At 44.0% G+C, this 13,473-nt stretch overlaps 1 protein-coding gene across 1 annotated transcript in view; it reads right to left on the bottom strand.

Annotated features, from left to right (window-relative positions):
* CX5H9orf135 (chromosome X5 C9orf135 homolog) overlaps positions 1-13,473 on the bottom strand; it is a 44,341-nt gene that overhangs the window by 18,632 nt on the left and 12,236 nt on the right. Inside the window, exons 2-3 of the mRNA XM_029054917.2 lie at positions 10,181-10,289; positions 2,856-2,974 (exon numbers count right to left, since the gene is read on the bottom strand). Of these exons, the coding sequence (XP_028910750.1) occupies positions 2,856-2,974; positions 10,181-10,289 (228 nt within the window). The remainder of the gene's footprint in view (positions 1-2,855; positions 2,975-10,180; positions 10,290-13,473) is intronic.

The following is a 13,473-nucleotide window of genomic DNA, read 5'->3' as shown; positions in this document are numbered from 1 at the left end:
CCTCTAACTGTAGGGGTCCTTCATGGCTCAGTTCTGGGTCCCCTTCTATTCTCCATCTACACACACTCCCTTGGAGAACTCATTCATCCCCATGGCTTCGAACTACCATCTCTACACAGATGATTCCCAAATCTACATCTTCAGCTCCGATCTCTCCCCTTCTCTGCAGTTTTATATTTCCTCTTGCCTTCAAGACACCACTACTTGGATGTCCTGCCAACACCTCAAACCTAACACGTCCAAAACATCTTCATCTTCCCATCCTCATCTTCCACTTGACTTTCTTATCACCAATAAACCCTACCATCCTCCCTCTCTCCCAAGCCCATAAGCTTGGCATTATCTCTCTCATCAACCCACATTTTCAATCTGTCACCAAATCCTGCTGATTCAACCTTCACAACATTGCTAAAATCCATCCTTTCCTCTCCATCCAAACTAAGACCACCCTGATAGAAGCACTTATCCTATCCCACCTTGATTACTGCCTCAGCCTCCTTGCTGACCTCCCTGCCTCCTGTCCCTTCCCACTCCAGTCCATACTTCACTCTGCTGGCTGGATCATTTAAAAAAAAATACTGTTCAGTCCATATTTGCCCACTCCTCAGGAATCTCCAGTGGTTTCCCAACCACCTCCGCATCAAAGAGAAACTCCTTACCATTGGCTTTAAAGCACTAAATCACCTTGGCCCTTCCTCTCTTACCTCACTGATTTCCTACTCAAACTTGATTTTCCTTCTCTAACAGCAACCTACTCACTGTACTTCATTCTCATCTCTCTCACCATTGACCAATCGCCCACATCCTGCCTCTGGCCTGGAACTCCCTCCTCCTTCATTATCCTACAGACCACCACTCTCCCCACCTTCAAAACTCTCTTAAAAATCACTTCTCCAAGAGGCCATCTCCAACTGAGCCCTCATTTCCTCTTCCACTCCCTTCTGTGTCACCCTTCCACTTGGATTTCTACCCTTTATTCACCCTACCCTCAGCCCCTCAGCCCTGATGAACTGTAATTTATTTTAATGTCTATCTCCCGCTCTAGACTGTAAGCCCCTTGAAGCCAGGGAACTTGTCTACCACCTCTGTTATATCATACCCTTCCAAGCACTTAGTACAATGCTCTGCACACACAGTAAGCACTCAAAAAAATACGAGTGATTGGTTGACACAATCCCTGTCCCATATGGGGCTCGCAGTAGGAGAGGGAACATGTACTGAATCTCCATTTGACAAATGACTGTGAGCCCACTGTTGGGCAGGGATTGTCTCTATCTGTTGCCGAATTGTACATTCCAAGCACTTAGTACAGTGCTCTGCACACAGTAAGCGCTCAATAAATACGACTGAATGAATGAATGAAATGAGGATATTGAGGCCCAGAGCAGTTAAGTGACTTGCCCAAGGTCACACAGCAAGCAAGTGGCAGGGCTACGATTAGAACCCAGGCCCTCTGACTCCCAACCCCAGGCTCTTTCCACCAGGCCATGGTGCTTCCCTCTCTTCTTACAGGAATGAGAGACAGACAGACAGAGATCTCTCATATTACCGCATGTTTTAAAAGACTAAAATAAAAAGAAACCCGTGAAATTCCCGGTTGAAATTTAAAATTAAGAGGATTCTTGTGAATACTAATGTGGGATTAAAAGGTCACAATGATGCAGTAAAAACAACACTATCTCAGAAGTGCATGAGGGCACTGTTGAAGGGAATCTATGTAAACTTTCAAACCACTTTAAAATAAATCCCTTCCTTAATTATTACTATAATGATTATGAGGCTTATTAAGTGCTTACTACATACAAATAAGATAATTAGATTAGCCATGCCTCGCCCCCACAATGTAGCTTACAATCTAAGAGGAAGGGAGAACAGATGTTTTAATCCATTTACTGATGAGGGAACTGAGGCAGGGAACGTTCCTACCAACTCTGTTCTATTATATTCTCCCAAGTGCTTAGTACAGTGCTCTGCACACAGTAAGCGCTCAATAAATATGATTGAATGAATAAATCATAAAAAAAGGAAATGTAACACTAGATGCACTAAGGTCCACAATTTCTATCTTGATCATTCCCTTACAAAGTGGAAAGTAACAAAGCATAAACTTCTTCAGCATCACTGCTCACAGAATTGGATCTGTACGCTTTAAGCACTTGAGGTTTACCCATTCCCAGCCCCACAGCACTTATGTATATATTCATAATTGATTTGAATATCTGTCTCTGTTGTACTCGGTTGTACTGTACTCTTCCAAGCGCTCAGTACAGTGCTCTGCACACAGTAAGCATTCAAACACCATTGATTGATAATGATTGGAAGAAAAGATAATTTCCTTTAAAAGCTACTAGCTTTCTTTTCATCTAGCAAAGAAAATCAAAACACCAAATCATCTACAGCCCTTGTGGGGGAAAGAATCATTTAAAGAGGCAAGATGAGACTTTCCGCCAAGTCCTCCCTGACTTTTCAATAAGGACCTGTATTTTAGTCAGGCTATAAACTTGCCCTGGGATGGTTTGAATGCACTAAAGTATTCTTACCTAGAGATAGGTGGATGAACAGGACAGACTGCTTAATGATTTAGTGATTCATGAGCAAGGTGAAGTGTGGGGCTGAGTAATAAACCATGGAATTTCAGTTCTGTAATTATCATCCCCAACAATCTCAATCATTTGGGAAAAAAAATCACTTTTGCTTAACAGAAAATTACCCCAGATGGTAATCTCAATTTCCACTTCATCTTATTAGTGTGGATCATGATCAGCGAGAGAGTGACGCTCACTTTGCTCTCGATATCAGTTCTAACCCTGGATAAAAAGTCCATAGATCTACGTATTAAGAATAATTAAGAATACCTCTCAACAATACCCAAATCAAGTGTATCTTCATTCACCAAGTGTTTAACCTCGATCCCCTCCAAAGTCGGTTTTAAATCAATTTTAGCCATCTCTTCGTGCATTTCTGATTTCCAGACCTGCAAAAATAGAGGTCACAAGTAAGAAAACTGACAAGCTTTCAAAAAAGCAAGCTATTAAAATATCTATTTCAGTTGACTATCCTTGGTCTTGGCTTCTTGCCACCAATTGCAAGTGTTCAAAAAGCAAAATACTTTTGATGTCCCCGTTTTAGCCATAATTATACGAGTGGGAATTTCTGACTGTATACACTTGGGTAAAAAGAGACTCACTTCAATGAAATAGTTAATACACCATTCACCATAAATTAAGTCATAGTTCACTCTATTTGCTCAGAAGAAGGAGGATTCCATTCATTCATACCTCTTTCAACTCAAAACTGAACTTCCCATCTTCCCTCCTAAACCCGCCCCTCGTCTCAACTCTAATCTCAACCCCCGATTAGACTGCGAGCCCGTCACTGGGCAGGGATTGTCTCTATCCGTTGCCGAATTGTACATTCCAAGCACTTAGTGCAGTGCTCTGCACATAGTAAGCGCTCAGTAAATACTATTGAACGAATGAATGCATTTGCCCACATCCTTTGACCGCTAGCCTCCCTGTCCCTAAAGCCTGCAATTTTGGGGTCATCCTTGACTCTTCACTCTCTTTCAACTTTCATGTTAACTGTTGAACCCTGTCGACTCCTCCTCCAAAACATTTCCCTTACTCGCAACCCAAACAGCCACTCATCAAACACTCATCAAATTACGGGTAGACCACTGTGTTTGTTGACCTCCTCCGTGGCCTCTAGCTCCCGCTTCTCTGTAGACGACTCCCAAACGGACCTCCCTAACCTCTGCTTCTCTCCCGCTCTTCAATCTCATCATTTCTCCTCTTGCCTCCGGTACCGCCAGTCAGGGGGCCGAGAGGTAGAGGACGAGCTCTCTGAGAGAGTGTGTGTAGAGCGAGGAGAGTAGGGGACCCAGAATAGAGCCTGCCCAGACTGTGGGGGGCAGCTCTTGTATAAGGGGTCTCAGGGGCACCACCCTCCCCCAATGCGTTCTCTTCTGCCCCGATGGCACGGAGCCGCTCTGCACCATTTAGGACACCAGAAAACAAAAGGATAAAAGCTTTTGCACCTCAAACTCCCTACTCTCGTATGCTTTCATGCCAGAATTTGCCGGGAATAATTCTGGAGCCAGTCCAACTCAGTCTTTATGACACAAGTAAACAGACCGTAATTAATGGGCAGAATAGCGGGCAGTGGGATTTGTTAATCCTTCTTTACATAAACCAGTACGGTTCTGGGATCCGACCATGATCACAGTCAATAGTGTGCAGTAATACTTCAACGCTCTATTCTGATGGTAAATTGCAGTCTGGAGCAGCACCGGAGGTCATCTAATTTCACTTGTGATAACATGGCTACCGTATTCTTTAAAACCCTCATAGGCCAGCTCTATGCCACACAAAGGTAAAGCTTGGGGAGAAGAAAAAATGAAGGGGAAAGTCTCCCAGAGGAGGAAGGAGACTTTCCCCCTTTAGTTTTTCTTCTCCCCACATCACCCCCTTTTCGTACTCTGGAACCCACAACTTCCCAACACACTTTGGTACGTATTGACTTGCATATTCAACAAGCTAAGCATTTCTTCCTCCAGTTTGTGACTCATTACATGCTTCTCTTCTCCTTTAGACTGTAAGCACCTTATAGGTAGGGAATGTGCCATCTACCTTCCTTGTACTCTCCCAATCACTTAGGATACGGTTCTGCCCTCAAGTAGGCACTGAGCCAATACTCTCCGATTGATAGGGGAGGCATCAGGGTCTATTGGAAAAAGCATTCAACTGGGAGCCAGGAGCCGTAGGTTCTAATTCCAGCTCTGCTGCTTGCCTGCTGGGAGGGACGTTGGGTAAGTCGTTTCCCCTTCCTGTGCCTCAGTTTCCTCATCTGTAAAATGGGGAGTAAGATCTCCCTACCACTTCGAGTTGCCTAAATGGGACAGGGACTGCATCTAATCTGATTATTTTATATCTACCCCAGGGCTTTGCAGGGTCTGTGACACCTAGTAAGAGCTTACTACCGTAGTTATTATTGTTGTTATAATAATAATAATGTTGGTATTTGTTAAGCGCATATTATGTGCAAAGCACTGTTCTAAGCACTGGGGTAGATACAGGGTAGTCAGGTTGTCCCACGTGAGGCTCACAGTCTTCATCTCCATTTTACAGATGAGGTAACTGAGGCCCACAGACGTTAAGTGACTTGCCCACAGTCACACAGCTGACAAGTGGCGGAGCCGGCATTCAAACCCATGACCTCTGACTCCCAAGCCCATGCTCTTTCCACTGAGCCACGCTGCTTCTCATGATTATCAATAATCAATGTTATTATTGATAAGAATAATTTAAATTAATATAGTGGGCTATTTAATACTTGGTTATCAATATATCACAAGTTGTAAAATAAATGCTGGGACAATGCTTCCATTTTCATTTACTGAATTCATCATTTTGAAATGTCAAATAACAGTATTACTGCTAATGGAAACCAACTGTGCACATTACTATATCTGGCTTTCAGCTTCCAAAATGCCTTGGCTTAGCCTTAGCATTTATCCATTAGCAGGTCAAAACAGGGGTAAAAACTAACTGAATTACTTTCATTTATCACCTCCTCCCTGAAGGAATATACTTTCTCTACAGTTCAGCCTTACACACGCTCTTCATGCAATCTTTAAGCAACTTGAAGAAATCAACATGCTGTATATCCTTACAAATGCCCCCTCTTCAGGTCAGTTTTTCTCTCAGTTGCTGCCTTTCAAATACCAACCCCAGAGTTTAGGATTTGGAGTTACACCAAGAAATATCCTACTAATGTGAAATTATTATAACAGGATCACAGGGTCAGCAGCTTTATAAACCAAAGGAAGTGTGGTAATGGAAACCCTCTTGATGACAGTGAAGAATATTTTAGTTTCCATGGTGCTCACTTGACCTGGTGATATGTAACCAGCATCTGTGTGACAACCGAGACAATTTAAATCTCTCCTCCAGCTGGGAAAAGAAGAAGAAGAATGGTGGTATTTGGTAAGCACTCACTATACGCTAGCACTCCATTAAGCCCAGGGACAAGTATGATGTAAGCAGATCAGATGCAGCCAATCAGTGGTACTTATTGAGCACTTACTGTGTACAGAGCACTGTACTAAGCACTTGAGAGAGTACAATACAATAGAGTTGGTAGATGTACTTCCCACCTTCAAGAAGTTTAAAGTCTAGTGTGGGAGAAAGATAATTAAATAAAATACTGACAGGGGAAACAGCAGAATGTACAGGTGTGTGCATAAGTGCTGTGGGGCTGGGGTGGGAGAGAATCAAAGTAATTGTGAGTGGAGGGCAGACCCAAGTACATGGGAAAGGAAGAAGGAAGGGTGAATAGGTGGGGAAATGAATAGTCAGGGAAGGCTTCTTGGAGGAGATCTGATTTTACTGAGGCTTTGAAGACGGGGAGAGCGGTGGTCTGTCAGCAGTGAAGGGGGAGGGAGTTCCAGGCCAGAGGAAGAACATGAGGAAGGGGACATCGACAAGACGGACAAGAACGAAGTAGAGTGAGTAGGACAAGACGGACAAGAATGAAGTAGAGTGAGTAGGATGGCGTCAGCTGGGGTAAATGTGCAGAATGGGTTGTAGTAGATGAGCAAGGTAAGATAGGAAGGGGAGGACTGACTGAGCGCTTGAAAGCCGATAGTAAGGAGTTTCTGTTTGAACCGGAGATGGATGGGCAAACCATTGGAGATTTTTGATGAGTGGGGAGGGGTGGACTGGATGATTTTTTTTTTTTTGGAAAAATGACCTGAGAAGCAGAATAAAGTATGGACTGCTGTGAGAAGAGACTGGAGGCCAGGAGATCAGCCAGGAGGCTGATGCGGTAGTCGAGGCAGAACGTGGTTAAGTGCTTGGCCCAGCGTGGTAGCAGTCTGGATGGAGAGGCAGGGGCGGCTTCTAGAGATGCTGTGAAGGCAGAACCGAAAGGAATTGGTGGCAGACTGAAGATGCAGGTTGAATGAGAGAGCTGCGTCGAGGATAACGCCAAGGTCGCGGGCTTATAAGAAAGGTGCACTGAGTCCTTGTCCCACATGGGGTTCGCTGTCTACGGAGGAGGGAGAACAGGTGTTTAATCCCCATTTTACAGATGAGGAAACTGAGGCACAGGGAAGTTACATGACTTGCCCCAGGTCATGTAACAGGCAAGTGGCAGGGCCAGCATTAGCACCCAGGTCCTCTGACTCCCAGGTCCGTGCTCTTTCCACTAGGCCACACTGCTTCACGGTCAGAGTGCGCGGCCTCCTCAGCTCTGACCTCCTACACCACAGACACAGCAGGAAAAGCTCCAACGGCCTGAAGCTCTTCGGGACGGGCCATCTATTCCTCGGGGCCTGGATTCCTTCTTCAAGTGGCTGCAGCTGTGGAGAGGCTTTTCCCTTATGCTAAAAGCCCAGGGTTGAACCACTAGGGGGCCTGCAGGCACAACAGCCAAGGCTTCCGGACTAAATATGAATTTCGCCTCGAGTTCCACTAAAGGAGGAAATCTGGGGAAAAGTTTAGGGGCAAGAGCAGCCGGCTAGCAAGTAAAAAGAAAGGTTTACAAAGGGGGGGGAGGAGGGAGAAGGGGATATGGGCACACGGTAAGCGCTCAATAAATACGACTGACTGATCGACTCAGACGGGGGGCGGGGGGAGAGGAGCCGTAAATGTCAGGCCGGAAATGGAAGCGAACCTTGACTGCAAGGATTTCAGGGAGTGAAAATCTCTCTAACTGCCCGGGATGGGGAAGTGCTGATGGTTAAGGCAACTTAGGCTGGGGTTATGATGGTAATAATAATAACAATAGTGTTTGTTAAGCGCTTACTATAATAATGATGATATTTGTTAAGCGCTTACTATGTCCCAAGCACTGCTCTAAGCACTGGGGTAGATACAAGATAATCAGGTCGACACAGTCTCAGTTCCACAGAGGTCTCACAGTCTTAATCCCCATTTTAGAGATGAGGTAACTAAGGTCCAGAGAAGTCAGCGTGACTCAGTGGAAAGAGCCCGGGCTTGGGAGTCAGACGTCATGGGTTCTGATGCTCTGCCACTTGTCAGCTGTGTGACTTTGGGAAAGTCACTTAACTTCTCTGTGCTTCAGTTCCCTCATCTGTAAAATGGGGATTAAGACTGTGAGCCCTACGTGGGACAACCTGATTACCTCGTCTCCTCCCCAGTGCTTAGAAGAGTGATTGGCGCATAGTAAGCACTTAACAAAGTTAACTTAACAAATACCAATATTCTTCTTGTCTTGCCCAAGGTCACACAGCAGACAAGTGGTGCAGCTGGGATTAGAACCCAAGACCTCTGACTCCCACGCCCATGTTTGTCCCATTAGGGCATGCTGCTTCTCTTGCCATCAGTCAGGGTGAATGCTACCCACAGCCCACAGAGAACATCACATTGTCCAAGGCCTTCCCTCGCTCTCAGCACACACGCTTAGCTGAAGAGGACAGGGTCAGTATAAGGGTAGTACACATTCCAGGCCCACAGCTTAAAATCTAATGGAGGAGACATGCATGAAGCTGTTTACAAATAGAATAATGGATGTCATGCTAGAGGAAATTCTTCAGAATTAATTCTGCCAGGCAGCTGTCATCAACATAATCAGCAGCATTTATTGACTCAAATACACCCTTCGGTTTTAAAATGTTCTCTCTCGTCAAGAATGCAGCTATCAGAAAAAGAAGATTTTTCACCCTCGGACAAAACTTTCCTTAGAAGTGGATATCTAGTGGAAATAAACAGAGGAGTAAGAAAGAGAGCTTCACAAGCATATGTATAGTAAAGATCCAAACTCATGAATCAACACAAATGTTTATACTCAATTATTGTAGTGTTCTCGTAGTCCTGTCACACTTTCAGAAATTACAGGAGAAACACAAATAAAATGTGCTAATTGTTGTAAAATGATTGTATTTAAAAAGAAAAAGAACCTGAAGGTTTTACTCTGTATACTCCTCTGAAAGAACTCAACCAAATTCATCATGTCTCAGCAAGCAGGAAGTGAAGCATAAACACACTATTGAAAACTGAAATTCTCTCCAAAAGCAGAGATTCTTACCAATCCCTACGGGTCAGAACCCAATAAAAACCCCATCTAATTCTACTCGACCTTTACTTGTAGTGATACCATTTTATACAATAAAGACAATATCCCTGCTTCATTTTTATTGTACTTACCTATTAAGGCTACTCAGTGGGTGCAAATTATGCAGACAGTGGCAACACCTCAGACAACATAATTCTTAATCCTCCATTCCATATATTCATTCATTCATTCAATAGCATTTATTGAGCGCTTACTATGTGCACAGCACTGTATTAAGCACTTGGAATGTACAATTCGGCAACAGACAGAGACAATCCCTGCCCAATGACGGGCTCACACTCTATGGGCTCCAACTCAAAATGCAACCCTTCCCTTCAAAGACCCCTTGTCAATGGAAACCAATAGAACCGACCATCAGTCGATCGATCACATGGTATCTATCGAGTGCTTACTACATGCAGAGCAATCGGTCAATCGATAGTATTTACTGAATGTTTCCTGTTTGTAGAGCACTGTACTAAGCGCTTGAGAGAGTACAATACTACAGAGTTGTTGACTCCTGCCCACAAGGGGCTTATGGTCTACAGGGGGAGAAAGGCAGGACTATACCTCCCCCGTCTAGACAGATAAGAATGGCTCCAATTTTGAAGGGCCTCCATGGAAGACGACGCCATAGTCTCCCTCTGTTCACCATTCCAATCTCTAATAGCCCTCACTGCTTGGAAAATTTCTCTCATTTCTCATTTCTTCTTGTTCTATTCTCCCTAGAGATGCAAAATGAAAAGTTCAGAAGGAGTGTAGGCCTCCCTGCCATACTTTCCCAAGCCCCAAATAGGACCATCTGAGGTTCTACCTGCCATAATTCGGGTGGCTGGTTGGTGCCCAAGATGCTGTAACCATCTCATCTAATGTCAGATATCTGATTGTATTATGCCACATGTTCTACCCTTGCTGACCTTCAGAAGAACCAACCCGACTCCCTACTTTTTAGTTTTTTGCAAGCAAAATCATTAGCTCTTTGGAATTTATACTTGAATTTTCTTTTGTGTGTGGTCACCCATTCACCTAGATAAGCACTTTATATATGGCGAGGACGAGGATGATTTGTTAATAAAAACCAAGAAATTAAAAATTGATTATTTACCTTATCTTCCACACCGAATCTCTTGTAAGTTGAAGCGCACAAATTCTTTGTGCCCAAAGGGGCTGCATTTATATCATAATCTTTGGGTTCAGCCTGTAAGAGTCCATGCCTTTAGGAGAAAAAAAAGAAAATTCATAGGAAGAATTTGGTTTTCATTCATTCATTGAAGTCACTTGAAATTACACATTGATTTTGAGTAGATTTACACCTTTTTTAACTCTAGAGAAAAGGATTATGCTTCAGAACTCTTCGTCTGAGCCTCTCCATCTGCCTCATTCTCCATGAGCCCCTTCATCTATGCCTTCCAACAAAGCTCAAGCCTCCTCCATTCTAAATCTGTACCATATTACTTGTGCAGATATACAGCTCTGCACACAGTAAGCGCTCAATAAATACCATTCCCTAAAAAAAGCCTTCTCTTGACCCTCTTATGCCCTCCAGCTGTCACATGACCGCCTCCCAATCTTGTCCAAATTCTAACAGGGGACACACCACCCACAGAACTCTACTCGTCTCCAACTTTCCTAATTGACCCCTAAGGCCCCTTCACTTTACTGAAACCGTGCTCATCAAAGTCTCCCATTTTGGGGGGTGGGCTCTACTCTATCTTATTAAAAATAATAATGGTATTTGTTAAGTGCTTACTATGTGCCATGCACTGTTCTAAGCACTGGGGTAGATACGAGGTAATCGGGTTGTCCCACATGGGGCTCACGGTATTTGTTTAGCGCTTACTACGTGCCAAGCATTGTAATAAAAACTGGGGTGGAAGTAAGATAATCAAATCAGGCATACCTCCTTGACCCTACAGGGCTCACAGTCTAAGGTGGGGGGAGAACAGGTATTGAATCCCCATTTTACAGATGAGGAAACTAAGGCATAGGGAAATTAAATGACTTGCCCAAGGTCACACGGCCTCTCAGTTGCCTTTGATACGATTTACCACTCCCTTCTAGATATTATCTCAGGCTTGGTTCAACTACACAGTATTCTTCTTGGTTCCTTTCCTGGCCCTCTGACTATTCAATCAATCAATCAGTGGTATTTACTGAACGCTTACAGAGTTCAGAGCACGGTACTAAGAGCTTAAGAGAGTAAAATAGAAGCAGTAGACACGATCCTTGCCCACAAGGAGCTTACAGTCTAGAGCGGGAAACAGACATTAATATCAACTACAGATAGGAAGAATGGGACAGAATACACATGTATAAGTGCTGGTGGTGAGGTGAATATCAAGTGCTTAAGGGGTACACAGCCAAATGCATAGGTGACGCAAGAAGGAGGGCAAATTGGGGAAATGAGGGCTTAGTCAGGGAAAGCCTCTTAGAGGAGATGACATCTTTAGGAGAGCTTTGAGGGTGGGGAGAGTAGTGAACTGTCAGCTATGAGAAGGAAGGGAGTTCCAGGCCAGAGTTGGGACGTGGTCGCGGGGTCGGCAACGAGACAGAAGTGATCGAGGTCCATTGAGTAGGTTGGTGTTAGAGGAGCAAAGTGTGCAGACTGGGTTGTCGTAGGAAATCAGTGAGGTGAGGTAAGAGCTGATTGAGTGCCTTAGTCAGAGGTAAGGACTTTCTGTTTGATGCGGAAGTAAGCGGGCGGACCCTGGAGGGCTCTCCCTGGCTCATTGAGGATGGGATGGGGAGCTGAGGTAGGCTCTGTTCACCTCTTTCTGTCCCCCCACCACCACCCGCCTCGAAATGGGAGGAAACCCATCCGTGGAGAGCCCTAAATCAACCTCTTGCTACTTCTTCCCAGCCCCCTGCTGCTCTTCCCCCGCGTTTCTCCAGATCTGTTCTCTCTCTGGCCTTTGGGCAGGGCAAATGAAGCTTTCTGATAACCGATCAATATCCAAGCAGGGTTTTAATACAGTGGACTAGCAGAATTGCTTGCAGATAGGGAGAGGGGGACAAGGAGAGACACCAACTCAAGCTGACATCCTAGCTGACACCTTATCCAGGAAGGCAGTGAGTGAATTTCATTTTTTTATTTAGATCTATGTATAGAGAATTGAATCAGTACTGAACTAGCCTTTTATTTGACAGACTCACCAGCGACTCAAATGATGGGTTCAAAACACATTGCAACCCAAAAGGAGAAACTTGGCCTTGAAAAAAATTGTTCAGTTGCAGACAGTTACCGAAAAGCTGGCTTCTATTCGCAGTCGTATCCCTGAGGCTAAATGCGATTTAAGCCATTTAAATCAGTGTGAAACCACCGAGCAGTTTGAGCCTAAACTGAGATCAAATAGTAGCCCACGAAGTTGAGGCTAAACATTAGGAAGCTTTTATTTGAGGGGTCAGTGAAACGTGGAACTGTTCATCGAGGAAGGTGGGTGGAATCCCCTACACTGGAATAAGAAAGTTATCTGAAAGAACTAATTAACCTTTCAGATTGATTTTTCTACAGTTCTCTGAGACATGCATATTCAGTGAGTAGGATAAGGCTCTCTATATGCAGGTTTCATGATCAGTAGAAAAAAAACAGTTCTAGGTACAAGTCTTCATGTGAATAACCTCCTTGGAAAAACTCAGGCAGAGCAAGCATTACAGAAAATCTAATGCTAGACACTCATTTAATATCCACTCCTTAGAAAGTATTATGTGAAGAAACAATTCTATGTTCTTTCAAAAAGCTCCTCATTAATTCAGAAAGAAACCGACACATGGTAAGCTAAGAAGAGAAATTCTCAAACAAGTAATTTCAGAGAGCACATTTATCGCTTCCGGCTCCATACTGTGCATCTCGGGGATTCTGTAAGGGTTTAAAAAATGGACTGGGACAAGTCATTAATCCTTGGGTCCCGATTCTAATATTTTCTTGCTTCCTAAAAGTTTAAATTTCAGCAGTGAAATTTACTTTGTAACAAAGAATTGAAATAGCATGAGTTCGGCAGGTTTAATGTTGCATGTGCACCTGAGATACCTCACAGGGAGGTCTATCACCTAATTGCAAAATACTTTTCTAGTTTTTCAGAAAGAAAGGTACTATTGGTAATGCTACGAACCTAGTTAAAATTAGAACAAGTAGCAATAAAAGAATCATAAACATGAAATGGAGCTAATTCTTCCTCCCCCACACTCATCCGGAGTTCCCCAGCACTTCCTCTTCCCACAGCTAAGAATTAAAGTAATAATAATAATCGAGGTAATTGAGGTATCTGTTAAGCACTTACTCCATGCCACGCACTCTATACTAAGCACTGGGGTCGGACAATCTCTGCACTCCCTTCTCGATCAGGACACTGGAAGGTGCTAGAAAAAGGCAATTCGGATCCTTTGGAGAATTCATTCTAC

This window comes from Ornithorhynchus anatinus, chromosome X5 (genome assembly GCF_004115215.2).
Source record: "Ornithorhynchus anatinus isolate Pmale09 chromosome X5, mOrnAna1.pri.v4, whole genome shotgun sequence".
Classification (NCBI taxonomy): domain Eukaryota; kingdom Metazoa; phylum Chordata; class Mammalia; order Monotremata; family Ornithorhynchidae; genus Ornithorhynchus; species Ornithorhynchus anatinus.
This window is presented reverse-complemented; position numbering and strand designations above follow the sequence as displayed.